A 21,188-nucleotide genomic window follows, 5' to 3' on the forward strand; every position below is an offset into this window, starting at 1 on the left:
TATCCCTTATTTACTCAAGTGTTTTCATTATTTTGGCAGTTACCTGTAGTTTGATATTACACTGTAACAATGTGAGGATCAAACATTTGCTCAAAGTTTGTTTTGTATTTTCACACAAAGGACATTATGTTCAAAATTGCACTCTATTCCCTCTGGACATCAAAGCCAGTTTTTTCATTCAAACCCCTCTAATCAGGGACTGATATAGATCTGGGACACCAGGTGGGTGCAATTAATTATCTGCCTTAATTGGCAGTGACCAGTTGTTGTTGGGGGTTAGCTGCCTTCCTTAAGGGCAGAACAGCTGATTTTTCCACCTTGCCAGCTTAGGGATTCGAACCAGAGACCTTTCAGCTACTGGCCAAATGCTCCTAACTGCTAGGCTACCTGCCAGGCTACCTGCCACTAGTGACCCCGGTCAAAAGTTGTGCACTACAATACATAGAGAACAGAATGCCATTTCAGACACCGACTTGATTGTGACAGATGTGATGGTAGGCCTAAAGGAGGAGATCAGATGCAATTAGGAAAGTGGAATGGGGTCAGGTAAGGAAGAAGACAACATTTATTTTGTTATGTTTTATTATTACAATCATGTAGCCCTCGGTCATTATAGGCTGCACAACTGCACACAAAACATGGATCAGTAAACAGGAGGTAAAACTTGTCCACCCCTCAATATTTATTTTAAAAAGCAACAGAAACACTGATTCCGCACCCGGTTACCTATATAGTGCACTAGTTTTGTGCAGTGTACTGAAAATACAAGGCCCATCCAAGTTGACCTGTGAGTCAAAACCAGTGCAACAACACAGCAGCTTTGACTAAACAACGGCGATTGTGTTCTTTCTTCGTCCTTTTTGGAACATCTTAAGAGATTTACAATCGATCTAAAAACAGTAATAAATGTTTTTATTAGTGGACATTTGATCAAATGTTTGCTTCAAAGAGGACATGTGACATGATAAGTATAGGCTTATATCTAAACATTAGCCAAATATTTATTTAACCTTTATTTAACTAGGCAAGTCTGTTAAGAACAAATTCTTATTTACAATGACGGTCTACCACGACCAAACCCAGACGACGCTGGGCCTATTGTGTGCCGCACTATGGGACTCCCAATCACGGCCGGATGTGATAGTCTGGATTCGAACCAAGGACTGTAGTGACGCCTCTAGCACTGAGATGGGCCCCCACTCTGGAGCCCAAAATATATAACATACACAGTACCAGTCAAAAGTTTGGACACACCTACTCATTCAAGGGTTTTTCTATGTTTTTACTATTTTCTACATTGTAGAATAATGGTAAAGACATCAACACTATGAAATAACACATATGGAATCATGTAGGAACCAAAAAAGTGTCAAACAAATAAAAAAATATTTGAGATTCTTAAAAGTAGCCACACTTTGCCTTGATGACAGCTTTACACACTCTTGGCATTCTCTCAACCAGCTTCACCTGGAATGCTTTTCCAGCAGCCTTGAAGGAGTTCCCACATATGCTGAGCACTAGTTGGCTGCTTTTTCTAAACTCTGCGGTCCAACTCATCACAAACCATCTCAATTGGGTTGAGGTTGGGTGATTGTGGAGGCCAGGTCATCTGATTCAGCACTCATCACTCTCCTTCCTGGTCAAATAGCCAGTACACAGCCTGGAGGTGTGTTGGGTCATTATCATGTGGAAAAACAAATGATAGTCCCATTAAGCGCAAACCGGATGGGATGGCGTACCACTGCAGAATGCTGTGGTAGCCATGCTGGTTAAGTGTGCCTTGAATTCTAAATAAATCAAAGACAGTGTCACCAGCAAAGCACCCCCACACATCACACCTCCTCCTCCATGCTTCATGGTGGTGCTTCACACCTACTCTGCATCTCACAAAGACGGTTGGAACCAAAAATCTAAATTTTAGATTAATCAGACCAAAGGATAGATTTCCACCGGTCAAATGTCCATGGCTCATGTTCTTTTGGCCAAAAGCAAGTCTCTTCTTCTTATTGGTGTCCTTTTTAGTAGTGGTTCCTTTTGCAGTAATTTGACCATGAAGGTCTGATTCCTCTGAACAGTTGATGTTGAGAAGTGTCTGTTACTTGAACGCTGCAATTTCTGAGGCTGGTAACTCGAATGAATGTATCCTCTGCAGCAGAGGTAACTCTAGGTTTTCCTTTTCTGTGACAGTCCTCATGAGAGCCAGTTTCATCATAGAGCTGGATGGTTATACGACTGCACTTGAAACTTTCAAAGTCCTTTACATTTTCCCGGATTGACTGACCTTCATGTCTTAAAGTAATGATGGACTGTAATTTCTCTTTGCTTATTTGAGCTGTCTTGCAATAATATGGACGTTTACCAAATAGAGTTATCTTCTGTATACCACCCCTACCTTGTCACAACACAGCTGATTGGCTCAAAAGCATTAAGGAAAGAAATTCCACAAATTAACTTTTAACAAGGCACACCTGTTAATTGAAATGCATTCCAGGTGACTACCTCATGAAGCTGGTTGAGAGAATGCCAGGAGTATGCAAAGCTGTCATCAAGGAAAAGGGAGGCTACTTTGAACAATCTCAAGCATAACATATATTTTGATTTAACACTTTTGGTTACTACACGATTCCATTTGTGTTATTTCATAGTTTTGATGTCTTCACTATTATTCTACAATGCAACAAAATTAAGAAAAACCCTTGCATTAGTAGGTGTGTCGAAACTTTTGACTGATACTGTACTTAAGTAGTTTCAGTTGAAGTCGAAAGTTTACACACACCTTAGCCAAATACATGTAAACTCAGTTTTTCACAATTCTTGACATTTAATCCTAGTAAAAATTCCCTGTTTTAGGTCATAGCCACTCTCCCGCGCCGAACAAGTATTAAAAGTATAAATAATTTTGAATTCAATTTAAGATGGTGCTGATAGAGATGGCAGCTTCGCTTATAGTCCTTAGGCAACTGTGCACTATTTTGTGTTATTTATTTGTTATTTCTCATTGTTAGCCCAGAAAACCTTAAGTGTAATTACATACAGCCGGGAAGAACTATTGGATATCAGAGAGACGTCAATTTACCAGCAGTGCGACCAGGAATACGACTTTCCCAAAGCAAATCCTTTGTCTGCACTTCCCAGGGCATTTATAATGATTCCAGAGGCCGCCCCAAAACAACGCCGTCGGAAGAGAGGGTGCCGGAGCGGTCTTCTAGTGAGGCTTCGGATGTGCACACACCACACACGGCTTCTGAGTATACTACTCGCTAATGTACAGTCCCTAGTTAACGAAGTTGACAGAATTAGGTCAAGAGTTGATTTCCAAAGAGATATCCGGGATTGTAACATACTCTGTTTCACGGAGACATGGCTAGCTGGGCACATGCTGTCGGAGTCCATACGGCCAACGGGATTTTCAGTGGGTGGGGGTGGGGGTGTATGTTTCATGATTAACGACTCATGGTGTAATTGTATCAACACAAGAACTCAAGTAATTTTGTTCACGTGACCTAGAATTCCTCACAAACAAATGCTGACCGTATTATCTCCCAAGAGAACTCCCCTCGGTTATCGTCACAGCCGTGTAGATCCCCCTGCAAGTGAATACCAAGACGGCCATCAAGGAACTTCACTGGACTTTATGCAAACTGGAAACCATATATCCTGAGGCTGCATTTATTGTAGCTGGGAATTTTAACAAAGCTAATCTGAGAACAAGGCTACCTACATTTTATCAGCATATCGATTGCAGTACACGAGCGAGTAACACACTCGACCACTGCTACTCTAACTTCCACGGCACATACAAGGCCCTACCCCGCCCTCCTTCTAGCAAATATGACCATGACTCCATCTTGTTGCTCCCCTCCTATAGGCAGAAACTAAAATAGGAAGTGCCCGTGCTTAGGTCTATCCAATGCTGGTCTGACCAATCAGATTCCACGCTACCAGATTGCTTTGATCACGTGGACTGGGATATGTTCCGGGTAGCCTAGACAATAACATTGACGTATACACTGACTTGGTGAGCGAGTTTACAAGGAGATGTTGTACCCACTGTGACTATTAAAACCTTCCCTAACCAGAAACCGTGGATTGATGGCAGCATTCATGCAAAACTGAAAGCACTTACCACCGCATTTAATCATGGCAAGGCAACTGGAAACATGACCGAATACAGTGTAGCTATTCCCTCCATAAGGCAAGCAAAGTGTCATTCAGCGGCTAAAATATCTACTTTGTGCATGACACAAATCATTTTTCCAACAATTGTTTACAGACAGATTATTTCACTTATAACTCACTGTATCACAATTCCAGTGGGTCAGAAGTTTACATACACTAAGTTGACTGCATTTAAACAGCTTGGAATATTCTAGAAAATTATGGCTTTAGAAGCTTCTGATAGGCTAATTTCATGGACTTACCTTCAAACTCAGTGTCTCTTTGCTTGGCATCATGGGAAAATCGAAAGAAATCAGCCAAGACCTCAGAATGTTTTTGTAGACCTCCACAAGTCTGGTTCATCCTTGGGAGCAATTTCCAAACACCTGAAGGTACCACGTTCATCTGTACAAACAAAAGTATAAACACCATGGGACCATGCAGCATCATAACGCTCAGGAAGGAGAAGCTTACTTTAATGCGAAAAGTGCAAATCAATCCCAGAACAACAGCAAAGGACCTTGTAAAGATGCTGGAGGAAATGGGTACAAAAGTATCTATATCCACAGTAAAATGAGTCCTATATCGACATAACCTGAAAGGCCGCTCAGCAAGGTAGAAGCCACTGCTCCAAAACCGCCATAACAAAGCCAGACTACGGTTTGCAATTGCACATGGAGGCAAAGATCATACTTTTTAGAGAAATATCCTCTGGTCTGATTAAAATGTTTGGTCATAATGACCATCGTTACGTTTGGAGGAAAAAGGGGGATGCTTGCAAGCTGAAGAACACCATCCCAACAGTGAAGCACGGGGGTGGCAGCATCATGTTGTGGGGCTGCTTTGCTGCAGGAGGGACTGGTGCACTTCACAAAATTGATGGCATTATCAGAAAGGAAAATTATGTGGATATATTGAAGCAACATCTCTAGACATCAGTCAGGAAGTTTAAAAAAACATGTGCGAGCAAGGAGGCCTACAAACCTGACTCAGTTACACCAGCTCTGTCAGGAGGAATGGGCCAAAATTCAACTCATTGTTGGAAGCTTGTGGAAGTCTACCCAAAATTTGACCCAGAGCCCCTCAGCCCAGAGGTGCCAGAGCCCCTCAGCCCAGAGCTGCCAGAGCTTCCGCCCCTCTGTCCCGAGCTGCCAGAGCTTCCGCCCCTCTGTCCCGAGCTGCCAGAGCTTCCGCCCCTCTATCCCGAGCTGCCAGAGCTTCCGCCCCTCTGTCCCGAGCTGCCAGAGCTTCCGCCCCTCTGTCCCGAGCTGCCCCTCTGTCCCGAGCTTCCGCCCCTCTGTCCCAAGCTTCCGCCCCTCTGTCCCGAGCTGCCCCTCTGGCCCGAGCAGCCCCTCAATCCAGTGGGGTCATTTAGAAGGGTCGCCGTGGTTAGGAGGCCACGGAAGCGGACAAGGTGGTGGACTAAGACTATGGTGAAGTGGGGGCCACGTCCAGCACCAGAGCCGCCACCGCGGACAGATGCCCACCCAGACCCTCCCCAATAGGTTCAGGTTTTGCGGCCGGAGTCCGCACCTTGGGGGGGTGGGGGGGTGGGGGGTGGGGGGGGGGGGTACTGTCACACCCTGACCATAGTTTGCTTTGTATGTTTCTATGTTTTGTTTGGTCAGGGTGTGATCTGAGTGGGCATTCTATGTTACATGTCTAGTTTGTCTATTTCTATGTTTGGCCTGATATGGTTCTCAATCAAAGGCAGGTGTTAGTCAGTCTCTGATTGGGAACCATATTTAGGTAGCCTGTTTAATGTTGGGTTTTGTGGGTGATTGTTCCTGTCTCTGTGTTTGCACCAGATAGGGCTGTTTTGGTTTTTCACATTTCTTGTTTTGTTAGTCTATTCATGTATAGTTTCTTTATTAAAGAACCATGAATAATAACCACGCTGTGTTTTGGTCCGCCTCTCCTTTGACTCAAGAAAACCGTTACAGACCCACTGGAAATGTGATTAAGTAAATAAAAGCTTAAATATATCATTCTCTCTACTATTATTCTGACATTTCACATTCTTAAAATAAAGGGGTGATCCTAACTGACCTAAGACAGGGACTTTTTACTAGGATTAAATGTCAGGAATTGTGAAAAACTGAGTTTAACTGTATTTGACTACGTTGTATGTAAACTTCTGACTTCAACTGTATGTGGCAGGGTCTACAGAATATCACGGATTACAAAAAGAAAACCAGCCCCATTGCAGACATCAACATCTCCCAGACTAATTAAACAACTTCTTTGCGTGCTTTGAGGACAATACAGTGCCACCAACACGGCCCGCTACCAAAGACAGTGGGCTCTCCTTCTCCGTGGCCGACGTGAATAAAACATTTAAACATGTTAACCCATGCAGGGCTGCCGGCCCAGACGGCATCCCTAGCCGCGTCCCCAGAGCATGCGCAGACCAGCTGGCTGGTGTGTTTACGGACATATTCAATCAATCCCTATCCCAGTCTGCTGTCCCCACATGCTTCAAGATGGCCATCATTGTTCCTGTTCCCAAGAAAGCTAAGGTACCTGAACTAAATTACTATTGCCTCGCAGCACTCACTTCTGTCATCATGAAGTGCTTTGTGAGACTAGTCAAGGATCATATCACCTTCACTCTACCTGTTACCATAGACCCACTTCAATTTGCTTACCGCCCCAATAGGTCCACAGACGATGCAATCAGCATCACACTACACACTGTCCTATCCCATCTGGACAAGAGGAATACCTATGTAAGAATGCTGTTCATTGACTACAGCTCAGCATTCAACACCATAGTACCCTCAACTCATCATTAAGCTTGAGACTCTGGCTCTCGACCCCGCCCTGTGCATTTGGGTCCTGGACTTCCTGATGGGCCACCTCCATGTGGTGAAGGTAGGAAACAACATCTTCACTCCGCTGATCCTCAACACTGGGGCCCCACAAGGGTGCGTTCTCAGCCCTCTACTGTACTCCCTGTTCACCCACGACTGCGTGGCCATGCACACCTCCAACTCAATCATCAAGTTTGCAGACGACACTGCAGTGGCAGACTTGATTACTAACAACAACGAGACAGCCTACAGGGAGGAGGTGAGGGCACTCAGAGTGTGGTGTCAGGAAAATATCCTCGCACTCAATATCAGCAAAACAAAAGAGATGATCATGGACTTCAGGAAAAAGCAAAGGGAGCACCCCCCTATCCACATCAAGTGGAGAAGGTGGAAAGTTTTAAGTTCCTCTGTGTACATATCATCGACAAACTGAAATGGTCCACGAACAAACAGTGTGGTGAAGAAGGCGCAACAGCGCCTCTTCAACCTCAGGAGGCCGAAAAAATGGGGCTTGTCACCGCAAACCCTCACCAACTTTTACAGGTGCACAATTGAGAGCATCCTATCGGGCTGTGTCACCACTTGGTACGGCAACTGCACCCCCCCACAACCCCAAGGCTCTCCAGAGGGTGGTGCGGTCTGCACAACGCATCACCGGGGGCAAACTACCTGTCCTCCAGGACACCTGCAACACCTGATGTCACAGGAAGGCAAAAAAGATAGTCAAGGACAATAACCACCCGAGCCACTACCTGTTCACCCCGTTTCCATCCAGAAGGTGAGGTCAGCACAGATGCATCAGAGCTGGGGCAGAGAGATTGAAAAATGGCTATCTCAAGGCCATCAGATTGTTAAACAGCCACCACTAGCACAGAGAGGCGGCTGCCTACCTACAGACTTGATGTCATTGGCCACTTTAATAAATGGAACACTAGTCACTTGAATAATGCCACTTTAAGAATGTTTACATATCTCGCATTACTCATCTCATATGTATATACTGTATCCTTCACTATCTATTGCATCTTAGCTGCTCTGTCACTGCTCATCCATATATTTTATACTGACATATTCTCATCCCATTCCTTTACTACATTGTGTGTATTAGGTTTTGTTGTGGAATTTGTTAGATATTAGGTTTTGTTGTGGAATTATTAGATATTACCTGTTTGGTACTGCTGCACTGTTGGATCTAGAAGCATAAACATTTCACTACACTCGCAATAACATCTGCTAACCATGTGTATGTGACCAATACAATTTGATTTGAATAGCCTGAATCCACAGAGCTCTTCTTGCAGGCTCTATTTCCCTACTTGGGAACATTGTGAACCGTAGGTCAGGATTTCTGACCTGGTTACATGTACATTGAACAACACAGTAGCTTTTCGGCATGTTTAGTTATTTCTGTATAACTATTAACCATTGTAAAAGAGTTGGCTCTTTTACAATTGGGGTCAATAAGAAAGAAAATGTGTTTAGTGGGTGTGGTTGAGGAGAATTCCTTATTACGTGATTCTCGAGTATACTGTGCATTATAGGGAAATAATAAATAATAATAAAATACATGTTTTGTCATACCTGTGGTATACGGTCTGATATACAGCCAATCAGCATTCAGGGCTCGAACCACCCAGTTTATAATCTATTCTACCTAGGATTTGTTTATATCATTTGATTGTGGCATTTAAATAGGTTGGTTTTGTTGTGTAGTCTTTCTTTTACACTGTTTTCATAAACAACGCTGTCTTCAGCGAGCAACCCTCATTTCTTCCTCAGTGGTCAGTTGCCGAGTGAGTATTTTTGTCCTTGAGCTCCCATTGGACACATTCGATGTCAATTTGATGAGGAATGTTTTCAAGAATGGAGCCGCAACGTAACATCTGCAAACTGTGAAGGTGCCGTGTTGATTTAGACATAACAGTTTACATTGATAAGGAATCGTGAAGAACTGGTCGTAAAAATGGTATGTAAACATCAACATATTAGATTTCACGGCGACATTTGATTGCCATGGTTATTTTGATGTGTAGTGGTGCGTTTTCCCGTATGAGAACGAGCTATCAGCCTATGGCTACAATATCTGTTCACTGTAAATTAACACTGAAATTCGTGATGCGAGTGCGATTTTATCATTCTAATATTCATGTTGCATCAATGAAAACATTATTTGTTGTTGAACAAGTCATTCCAATTTACAGTGGAATCATAACACTATCATCACTCTACATTTTTGACATACTTGTATTTTCTGATTTATGTTTCTCTATTTCTGTTTTATATCCGTTTTTAGTATGGTTTTGTCAATCACGCCTTGGAACTACTTGTATTACGAAATTATGGCGAAGACGTGTGGGAAGACATCAAGTGAGTTCAAAGATGTGTTTTGTATTTGTGATTGACACAGGGCATTTGCATACCATAATTCAAAGCAGAAAGTGAAAATAAAAACTAAATGTGGCCATGTTGCAAAATGCAAAACAAGGAATCAGCAGGTATGTTCAGTAGATAGATATGTTAGTAACACATTAAATTGCTCATATAACTGTGTGAAGCAGCATTGTAGTAACACACTTTACACACATGAACGCATAGATTTTGTATTGTAGATATGTGGTAGGAGAGTACCTTAGTGGCTTGAGGGCAGACAATGTGTTGTGAAAAGTGTTATGAAATGTACGATTTTAAATTGTAGATAACTGCCTTAATGTTACTTAATAAATACAAATTACACTACTGCTTAAGTAATTACCATGTAATAACAATTGCTTACTTTACATTGTTACTTTACATTTTAATTTAAGTTATTACAATTTAATTGTGTTTACTACATTGTCTTGACCACAACTTTATGTAACCTACCAATATGACATGGATAATAATGCAAAAATATGTAAATTAACCATATTATAGTTTTGAAATAACAATAATCTCCCCCTATTGCTAGACAGAGTGTATAACGAATGGCCATGTCATGACCAGCAGATATAGTGGGCCTATCTAACTTATACCATGTGACCATAAATCACCATAAATCACCAGCAAACATAAAAGAAAACTATATATATAATTCATCAATTCATTATTAAATGACACCACTATTATGGGAAGGCGAGCCATATTTTTACTCATCATTTCATTTTCATTAGCTTTCTAATATTGGTGATAAAGGGAGGTTGTTGCATTATGATAACAAAGTGCTCAAATATTTGGCAAGATCCACGTTTATTTTTCTTCCTCAGTCTTTGCTGTTCCAGGACCCAGACTTTCATCCCATCCTATGCTATAAGAACAGAGGCACAGCTGCCTCTCCAAAAAAAACGTGTTTTGAGGATTCTGGTCATTTTTATCGCCCAAAAACATTGTGCTGCAATATTTCTCAACCTTATCTTGGCTGACGTAATTCAACATTATTACATGCGTAAATATTCAAGCTAGGTTTTATTTTCAGATCTTGCATCTCAGAGCAATTGAAAAATTCATTCTTATTTTCACTACATTTTTATGTTTGTTCAGCAGATCACATGCTCAGAGAAAGTGGTTGCTAGCCAGCACAGCAAATCAGTATTGTTTTCTCAGATCAACTCGGTAATCAGGTCAAATAGACCTCATTAGGATATATAACAGGCTTATTTATTAGCATGCCAAATACATTTTCTCATTGTAACTTCTAAATATAGATAATCCTACGATGCAGTTAGTGCTCAAAGGTAGATTAAGGGTACTGCAACATTCATGAAGGTGTCATGACTGTTTTCATAACGTTGTTATGAATGCCTTATGTATACCCCCATAAAGTAAAGTGATACTGATTGTTTTTGATTGGACCAAATAAGTGTAGCTATCACTTTACTGAAGGACCCTTATGTATGATTCATTTAAGGCTTTTATAACAGCTATTTAAGATGTTATAACATCAGCCATAGGCATAAACAACGGCATACAATGTTATGAAGCTAGTTTTAATGGATACTACAGAGGACAAGCGAATATGTTGTCGTATGCTCTTGTCAACTGCCTCTTTATTACATAGGTAATAATCACATGTTAATATGATATCTAATAATTGCATTTTCTTCTTTCCTGTTATCAGGAGGGAGGCTCAACTCGATGTAGAGGGTCAGTTCCTTGTCAGAATCATATATGAAGATGCCAAAACATATGACCTTGTTGCAGCTGCAAGCAAAGTTCTCAGTATGTTTTTTAATCATGTTTTGAAATGCAAGATGCTTTACTTGAACCAGTTTATTCCTAACATAATTGTATGGCATCACTTTAAAATATGCTACCCTTTATAAAGGGTAACTTATTTTAAAGTGTTACCAATGGGACTGAGATGGTGTATTTTTTATCTTGCAGAGATTGATGCAGGGTGTATCCTACAGATGTTTGGGAAGATGTTTTTTGAGTTTTGCCAAGAATCAGGGTATGACACCATCCTGCGTGTTTTAGGCTCCAATGTCCGTGAATTCTTGCAGGTAAGCACTCCAGTTCCCTTCTTAATCTTTCTTTAATTAACAGATACTCATGTAAAACAATGTCCTCTTCAATGTCATGAATGCTTCAACGTAAGTTAAATATGACCTATATTTCAATTGTACAGTGCCGAAACAATTCTGTGACCGACCCCTCGTCTTTGAATATGGGGGAGTTGACCATGTAATTCAAATAGGACAGTGGCAGTTTGATTTGCCAAGACTGAACCCTCTGTTTACAAATACAAAATGTAGGGCTTCACTTTGGGTTGAAACAGAGATAAAGGAGTGAGGACTGGAGTTATGCAACCTTGTTCTAAAGGCCTGCTTTAGGCCTGCCTTGCCTGCTCCCAGATCAGTTTATGCTGTGTAGCCAACTCCTATGGTGTTTGGTATGACAATGACCACAGGAGTTGGAAGTATAACACAAACTGATATGGGACCAGTCTAAATGGAATCTTAATGGAGAGAAACTCCTATTTCAATCATTTATTCAACCCCCATACAGAATCTGGATGCCCTCCACGACCACCTAGGTACCATCTACCCTGGGATGAGGGCTCCGTCCTTCCGCTGCACAGACGCGGAGAAGGGCAACAATCTGATCCTGCACTACTACTCGGAGAGGGAGGGGCTCCAGGACATTGTGATCGGCATCATCAAGACGGTGGCCCAACAGATCCACGGCACAGAAATAGAAATGAAGGTGTGCTGTTTAAAATAAAATAATTGTAACGGCTTTCTTCCGTCGAAGGAGAGTCGGACCAAAATGCAGCGTGGTTAGTTCGATACATCTTTAATAAGAAAAAACACGAACAATACAAAAACAAGAAACGGAACGTGAAAACCTATACAGCCTATCTGGTGAAATACAAACACACTGAGACAGGAACAATCACCCACAAAATACACAGTGAAACCCAGGCTACCTAAATATGGTTCCCAATCAGAGACAACGAGAATCACCTGACTCTGATTGAGAACCGCCTCAGGCAGCCAAGCCTACTCTAGACACCCCTACTCAGCCGCAATACCTACTAAACCCCAATACAAAAACACACCACAACATAAACCCATGTCACACCCTGGCCTGACCAAATATATAACGAAAACACAAAATACTAAGACCAAGGCGTGACAATAATAACTATTATTACTTAAAAGGATTGGACCCTTTAAAAAAAAAAAGCCTAAAATGACATCTTGATGCCATTTGAAAGGAAACACTTTGAAGTTTGTAGAAATGTGAAATTAATGTAGAGACAAGCAGGGGTTCAAACTGTAGAAGCCATTTCCTACTTTTGAATTAAAAAATAGATTTTATCAAACAAAACTATGCTACATTTTATCTCTGGGACCCTCAGGATGACAAATCAGCATAAGATTACTGAATGTAAGTACATTATTTACCTTCAGAGGTGAATGTATAAAACCAGTTGCTGTGATACAAGTTTGTTGTTGTGCACTCTTCTCAAACAATAGCATTGTTTTACTTTAATAGCTACTGTAAATTGGGTAGTGCAGTTATATTAACAAGAATGTAAGCTTTCTGGCCATATAAGACATGTCTATGTCCTGGAAAGTTTGCGGTTACTTACGTCTTTCTAGTTAGCAACAACTGTCCCGGTATAGGGACACCAATCTCGTAGATCCTTAAGAAATTAAAGGGATAGTTCGGGATTTTGGCAATGAGGCCCCTTATCTACTTCCCCAGAGTCAGATGAACTCGTGGATACCATTTATATGTCTCTGTATTCAGTATGAAGGAAGTTAGAGGTGGTTTCGCGAGCCAATGCTAACTACTGCTAGACCTAACTCGGGCACTGTTTTTTGTGTGCCTTGGAAGTTATTTGGATTCTGTGCTGCTTGGGGTTCTTACCTTCAGTCCAAAATGGGACAGTGGCCGACTTTCAAATGCCCCTCTCCATTCAGGAGTTGTTTGGGTCTGAGCAACTTCTAGTGTTGGTCACTCAGTGGGCAGTTTTTGATCTGAGATGCTGGTGGGTCTCTGTTGACTTGGGTCAGATGTCTATGAAAGGGGCAGAATGTTAGTACACTCAGAAGGTGACGTAATACAACTACCAAATAGCTAGTAGTTATAGTGTAAGATACGGTATTTTAAAGTGTCTAACCATTATTAGACTGATATAAGCGTCATGATAGTTTTAAAGCTAGGAATATGTGAATAAGTTATGTACCTTCTTTATAGCATAGTAGTCCATCCAGCAAACACCAGGTGGAATTAGTATATACCATTGGTATAGACTTGGATAGTCCTTTCAAAAATCTTGTCTCTGAGCACATAGGTTACCTCCTCATTTTCAGAGAAAGCCAACTATACTTTCAATCCTAATCATATCGCAGAGATAGGTGTCCGTATGTATTTTTTATCTCCCAAGCTCGGCGTAAAATTAAATGGGGGAGCTGAATTGACAGACCCTGCAAATATGACACCATATTTTCTGGAAGTGTTATTCATTGTTGCCGCGGTAACCGTGTGCGTCAAGCCATTGACGTCAGTGTATAGACTAAAAAGGACTTGTTGTGGCCAGGCAGTAACCCTCACAAGAACATCACTGTGTTTAAAACCATCACACCTTAGATCACCTTAGATATTTACATAAAGACATACAGTATTTCGATGGCTATGCGTTTACCAATCACCCACCGGTATCTCTTACATTATCTCTTGCCATAATGGGTGGACTGGCGTACATTTTGAGTGTCCCCATAAAGTAAAGCAGGATATAAACACAGGAAGCATAGCATGCACTCATTCTAATTTTATGTTTGCACCTTCCTCCCTTTTATGAAATCCATTCTTCCTTCACCAGGTGATCCAGCACAAGAGTGAGGAGTGTGACCACATCAAGTTCCTGATCGAGGAGAAGGACTCGGAGGAGGAGGCCTTCTATGAGGATCTGGACGGCTTCGAGGAGAACGGCACGCAGGAGACCCGGATCAGCCCCTACACCTTCTGCAAGGCCTTTCCCTTTCACCTCATGTTCGACAGGAACCTGATGCTTACTCAGTGCGGCAACGCTATCTTCCGTGTGCTGCCGCAGGTTTATGTCTATTTATCTATAGGACATTGAGATTTTATGTGTGTAAATAACTACTCTTATACTGCATTATGACTGCATTATAACTCAGTAGGAGTGTGTTTATAATGCACTGTAGATATGGGCTTCACAGGTAGCCTGCAATTGTAATGCAAATATGTGGTTATAATCTATTGTAAGACTTGGCACAAATATGTATGACCCCTTATGAAGTGTTTTGCTGTTGTATTCCTTAGCTCCAGCCAGGCATCTGTAACCTGCCCTCCGTGTTCTCTCTGGTGCGTCCACACATAGACTTCAGCTTCCAAGGCATGCTCTCCCACATCAACACTGTCTTCGTTCTGCGAAGCAAGGTATGCCAAGAATACTCACTACTGAAACTTTTTGCATTTTAATTTAATGTTAAAATTCCATCACAAAAAAAATAGAGGAACTAGATAGAAAACTACATTTATATTTTCTGTGTGTCCTGGCTGCTTGTGTGTCCATGCGTGTGTATCTGTGTGTGTCTCTGCCTGTGTGTGTGTGTGTGTAAATTATGTCTTTCCAGGAGGGCCTCTTGAACGTGGAGACTTCGGAGAACGAGGACGAGCTGACTGGTGCTGAGATCAGCTGCCTGAGGCTGAAGGGACAGATGATCTACCTGCCCGAGGCGGAGAACATCCTCTTCCTCTGTTCTCCCAGGTTCTGCTGCTGTGATGTTAGACAAAAACAATGTGCTGTTCTAGGCTGCGTTCCAAATGGGCACATAAAGCTCTAGTCAGAAGTTGTGCACTATGTAGGGAATAAGATTCCATGTGCCCTGGTCAAAAGTAGTGGACTGTGTCAGGAATAGGGTGCCATTTGGGATGTAGTCCTAGACTTGGGGTGGATGGCTGGGCTGGATGGATGTCTCTTGGTTGGTGTGTGAAACCTAAATTGGATTCAAAACCACAGCTACTGTAGTGCAGCAGATGGTCTGGTCTTAAGGGGCCAATCTACAGTGGAAACAAAAGTCTAACCCCGCCTTTGCTTTGGTAAAAAGCTGAGGTATGGATCTAAAAATGTAACTACTCTCAGATTCAGACAGAGCTATGGCTGCAATGACTGACCATCCATTATATAAAAATTATAGTTTTAACTATGTTTTGAGACTATACAGTGTTTTTTTTACATTTACAATGTTTAATAACATTGGAGTAAAACAAGGTTCTATTTGGGTTCTGACAGGGTGTCACAGTTGAACTAAGCTCATTAGGATTTTAAGTGATATTCAAGAATAAGTGTATACATGCATACATGCATACATTCATACATACATACATACATACATACATACATACATACATACATACATACATACATACATGCATGCATACATACATACATACATACATACATACATACATACATACATACATACATACATACATACATACATACATACATACATACATACATACATACATACATACATACACACATACACACATGCATACATACAGTTGAAGTCGGAAGTTTACATACACCTTAGCCACAAGTTAGCCCATTCCTCCTGACAGAGCTGGTGTAACGGAGTCGAGTTTGTAGGCCTATTTGCTCGCACATGGTTTTTCAGTTCTGCCATCATATTTTGTATAGGATTGAGGTCAGGGCTTTGTGATGGCCACTGCAATACCTTGACTTTGTTGTCCTTAAGTCAATTTGCCCCAAGTATGCTTGGGGTCATTGTCCATTTGGAAGACCCATTTGCGACCAAGCTTTAACTTCCTGACTGATGTCTTGATGTTTGCTTCAATATATTCACATCATTTTCCTTTCTCATGATGGCATATATTTTGTGAAGTGAACCAGTCCCTCCTGCAGCAAAGCAGCCACACAACATGATGCTACCACCCACGTGCTTCACTGTTGGGATGGTGTTCATCGGCTTGCAAGCCTCCCCCTGTTTCCTCCAAACATAACGATGGTCATTATGGCCAAACAGTTCTATTTCTTTTCATCAGACCAGAGGACTGAAAAGGACGATCTTTGTCCTCATGTGCAGTTGCAAGCCGTAGTCTGGCTTTTTTATGGCGGTTTTGGAGCAGTGGCTTCTTCCTTGCTGAGCGGCCTTTCAGGTTATAGGACTTGTTTTATTGTGGATATAGATCATTTTGTACCTGCTTCCTCCAGCATCTTCATAAGGTCATTTGCTGTTGTTCTGGGAATGATTTTCACTTTTCTCACCAAAGTACGTTCATCTCTAGGAGGCAGATCGCGTCTCCTCCCTGAGTGTTATGACAGCTGGGTGGTCCCATGATGTTTATACTTGCGTATTATTGTTTGTACAGATGAACGGGGTACATTCAGGCATTTGGAAATTGCGCCCAAGGATGAACCAAACTTGTGGAAGTCTACAATTTTTGTTCTGAGGTCTTGGCTGATTTATTTAGATTTTCCCATGATGTCAAGCAAAGAGGCACTGAGTTTGAAGGTAGGCCTTGAAATACATCCACAGGTACACCTCCAATTGACTCAAATTATGTCAATTAGCCTAACAAAAGCTTCTAAAGCCATAACATAATTTTCTGGAATTTTCCAAGCTGTTTAAAGGCACAGTCAACTTAGTGTATGTTAGTGTATAACTAGTGTATAATTAGTGTATAACTTCTGACCCACTGGAATTGTGATACAGCGATTTATAAGTGAAATAATCTGTCTGTAAACAATTGTTGGAAAAATGACTTGTCATGCACAAAGTAGATGTTCTAACCGACTCGCCAAAACTATAGTTTGTTAACAAGAAATATGTAGAGTGGTTGAAAAGGACTCCAACCTAAGTGTATGTAAACGTCTGATTTCAACTGTATATAGTCATTAGTTGGATGTAGCAGCTACAGATTGTTAAAGGGACAATCTTTGGTAACACTTTACTTAAATCATCCATTTATATGTTGTCTTATAACCAGGCTTATGTCTCAAACTGTCCGTTACTGTATTTAGTTAACACATTTTCTGGTTGTAAAAGGCCTGTGGGTAGTAGTCATGTATACCATTTCTAGTCCCAGAAGTGACTAAAAAGTGTAATTAGGATAACATGAGTCATATAGTCAGTATTTTCCAAAAATAAAATGTCAGAGGGTTGGGTTTGATTTTAAGTTATGCCCACAAACATGTGGGTATTGGTTTGTAAATTTTCTCTTGGAATGCACACTGACCATGGTAAAGTTTGTTAGATGTTGGCTCTCTTTATGGGGCTAGTTAGGTACCGTCAATAAAGTGACATCATGTATATGGGACAATATGTTCACATTGCAATAGTTCCACATTTTAGTGACATAAAAACCTCAAACCAACTATAAATTGTATGAATTCATGTAAAATATTGAAAGCATTTAATAAGAAAACTAAAAGGTGTGCAACATGAAAATATTGTCCCATGCCAACCAAAAGCATAAATCAAATCAAAATCAAATCAAATGTATTTATATAGCCCTTCGTACATCAGCTGATATCTCAAAGTGCTATACAGAAACCCAGCCTAAAACCCCAAACAGCAAGCAATGCAGGTGTAGAAGCATAACCCTCCTGCATTCATAAGAGGACAAGCCTTTATGATGTCTTTATGTATAACATTTTCAACGGACCCAAATTACTTATTTAGTCAATTTATCACAACTCTGGAGAAGACTTTGAACTGTCTGCATCTGGGTAACAAAAGTTTATTACAAAAACATGGGGCAGGCAAACAACCGGTCAAGGGCAGGCAGAGGTCAGTAATCCAGAGCAGTACGAAAGGTACAGAACGGCAGGCAGTCTCATGGTCAGGGCAGGCAGAATGGACAAAACTAGAGGATAAAAAACGGTAAAAACGCTGGCAGGCTTGACAAGGCGAACTGGCAACAGACAAACAGAGAACACAGGTATAAATACACTGGGGATAATGGGGAGGATGGGCGACACCTGGAGGGGGTGGAGACGAGCACAAAGACAGGTGAAACAGATCAGGTTGTGACGCAATCATTATAAGATGATCGTTATTAGTTTTTATAAGAGGGGCATACATGCTAATCATAATGCATTATGTTGTCCCTACTGAAAACAGCCCCTGTTGAGTTGTGTTCAACCACTGTTCAGTCTCTGATGCGTCACCAACACTGTGTTCAGTGTGATGAACCTGGATGACCTGACGCGGAGAGGCCTTTACCTGAGTGACATCCCGCTGCACGATGCCACACGTGACCTGGTGCTGCTGGGAGAACAGTTCCGTGAGGAGTACAAGCTGACTCAGGAACTGGAGATCCTAACTGACCGTCTGCAGCACACCCTTCGGGCCCTGGAGGATGAGAAGAAGAAGACGGACAGGTTCGTAGAGACTCCCAACCCATCGCCCTCACTGTTTGATAGACCTCCTTCACCCATTTACTTTGTTTGTTTTAATGTAATGGGATGGTCCACTCCAAATAGACTTTCAGCAGTGTTGGAGTCTTTGGTGTAGCTTTCTAAACTCCTGATATGCTCAGTAGTGCGGATTGCCTCAGAAGGAACATGTACCGCTCTTCCATTGAAAATCAGAAAAGGGGTGGCTTCCCTTGATCCTTGACCCTCATGAACATTAACATATTTTTATAAAATATACTACACTACATTATACCTCATGTAATGTCAATAACTCAGTCTTTCTATTTTATTGCAATATGCCAATGAATGTGTGAGGTACAACTCATATCAAATATCAGTCAAAAGTTAGGACGCCCACTCATTCAAGGGTTTTTCTTTATTTTCACTATTTTCTACATTGTCGAATAATAGTGAAGACATCAAAACTATGAAATAACACAGTATGGAATCATGTAGTTTACCAAAAAGTGTTTAAGGTTCTTCAAAGTAGCCACCCTTTGCCTTGATGACAGCTTTGCACACACTTGGAATTCTCTCAACCAGCTTCATGAGGTCATCACCCAGAATGCATTTCAATTAACAGGTGTGCCTTGTTAAAAGTTCATTTGTGGAATTTCTTTCCTTCTTAATGAGTTTTAGACAATCACTTGTGTTGTGACAGGGTAGGGGTGGTATACAGAAGATAGCCCTATTTGGTAAGACCAAGTCCATATTAGAAGGCAAAAACAGCTCAAATAAGCAAAGAGAAATGACAGTCCATCACTTCTTTAAGACATGAAGGTCAGTCAATCCGGAAAATGTCAAGAACTTTGAAAGTTTCTTTAAGTGCAGTCGTAAAAACCATAAAGCGCTATGATGAAATTGGCTCTCAAGAGGACCACCACAGGAAAGGAAGACCCAGAGTTACCTCTGCTGGGGAGGATACATTCATTTGAGTTATCTGCGCCTCAGATTGCAGCCCGAATAAATGCTTCAGCATTCAAGTAACATCTCAACATCAACTGTTCAGAGAAGACTGCGTGAATCAGGCCTTAAAGGTCAAATTGCTGCAAAGAAACCAGTACTAAAGGACACCAATAATAATAAGTGATTTGCTTGGGCCAAGAAACAATGGACATTAGACTGGTGGAAATCTGTCCTTTGATCGGAGTCCAAATTTGAGATTTTTGGTTCCAACCACTGTCTTTTTGAGACACAGAGTAGGTGAACGGATGATCTCCGCATGCGTGGTTCCCACCATAAAGCATGGAGGTGGGGGTGCTTTGCTGGTGACACTGTCAGATTTATTTGGAATTCAAGGTACAATTAACCTGCATGGCTACCACAGGATTCTGCAGCGATACGCCATCCCATCTGGTTTGCACTTAGTCCGACTATCATTTGTTTTTCAATAGGACAATGACCCAAAACACACCTCCAGGCTGTGTAAGGGCTATTTGACCAAGAAGTCTTGTCATCTACAAGACCCTGCTAGGTAAAGTCCCCCCTTATCTCAGCTCGCTGGTCACCATAGCATCACCCACCTGTAGCACGCGCTCCAGCAGGTATATCTCTCTGGTCACCCCCAAAACCAATTCTTTCTTTGGCCGCCTCTCCTTCCAGTTCTCTGCTGCCAATGACTGGAACAAACTACAAACATCCCTGAAACTGGAAACACTTATCTCCCTCACCAGCTGTCAGAGCAGCTCACAGATTACTGCACCTGTACATAGCCCACCTATAATTTAGCCCAAACCTCTTTCCCTACTGTATTTATTTTGCTCCTTTGCACCCCATTATTTTTATTTCTACTTTGCACATTCTTCCACTGCAAATCTACCATTTCAGTGTTTTACTTGCTATATTGTATTTACTTTGCCACCATGGCCTTTTTTGCCTTTAACTCCCTTATCTCACCTCATTTGCTCACATCGTATATAGACTTGTTTCTACTGTATTATTGACTGTATGTTTGTTTTTGTCACGATCGTCGTAGTAAGGAGACCAAGGCGCAGCGTGATATGAATACATGTTCTATATTTAATGAAGAAAGAACACTGAAACAAACTTACAAAACAACATGACACGATATAATCTAAATGTGCAGACACAGGCAACTAGACATAGACATAGATAATAAACCACGAAATACCCAAAGAAGATGGCTGCCTAAATATGGTTCCCAATCAGAGATAAACAGCTGCCTCTAATTGAGAACCAATCTAGGCAACCATAGACCTACATAAACACCTAGATGGTAAACAATCCCATAAACCTTCAAAACCTCTAGACAGTCCAAAACACATACATCACCCATGTCACACCCTAACCTAACCAAA

At 41.5% G+C, this 21,188-nt stretch overlaps 1 protein-coding gene across 1 annotated transcript in view; it reads left to right on the plus strand.

Moving 5' to 3' along the window:
• The first annotated feature begins 8,832 nt into the window (after positions 1–8,832).
• The window catches only part of LOC115145808 (guanylate cyclase soluble subunit beta-1-like), a 60,205-nt gene continuing 47,849 nt past the window's right edge, over positions 8,833–21,188 (plus strand). Inside the window, exons 1-9 of the mRNA XM_029687352.2 lie at positions 8,833–8,937; positions 9,265–9,338; positions 11,065–11,165; positions 11,331–11,449; positions 11,955–12,152; positions 14,281–14,511; positions 14,745–14,861; positions 15,059–15,192; positions 18,637–18,834. Of these exons, the coding sequence (XP_029543212.1) occupies positions 8,935–8,937; positions 9,265–9,338; positions 11,065–11,165; positions 11,331–11,449; positions 11,955–12,152; positions 14,281–14,511; positions 14,745–14,861; positions 15,059–15,192; positions 18,637–18,834 (1,175 nt within the window). The 5' untranslated portion in view covers positions 8,833–8,934. The remainder of the gene's footprint in view (positions 8,938–9,264; positions 9,339–11,064; positions 11,166–11,330; positions 11,450–11,954; positions 12,153–14,280; positions 14,512–14,744; positions 14,862–15,058; positions 15,193–18,636; positions 18,835–21,188) is intronic.

The sequence above is a fragment of the Oncorhynchus nerka genome, linkage group LG18, assembly GCF_034236695.1.
Source record: "Oncorhynchus nerka isolate Pitt River linkage group LG18, Oner_Uvic_2.0, whole genome shotgun sequence".
In the NCBI taxonomy this organism is placed as follows: domain Eukaryota; kingdom Metazoa; phylum Chordata; class Actinopteri; order Salmoniformes; family Salmonidae; genus Oncorhynchus; species Oncorhynchus nerka.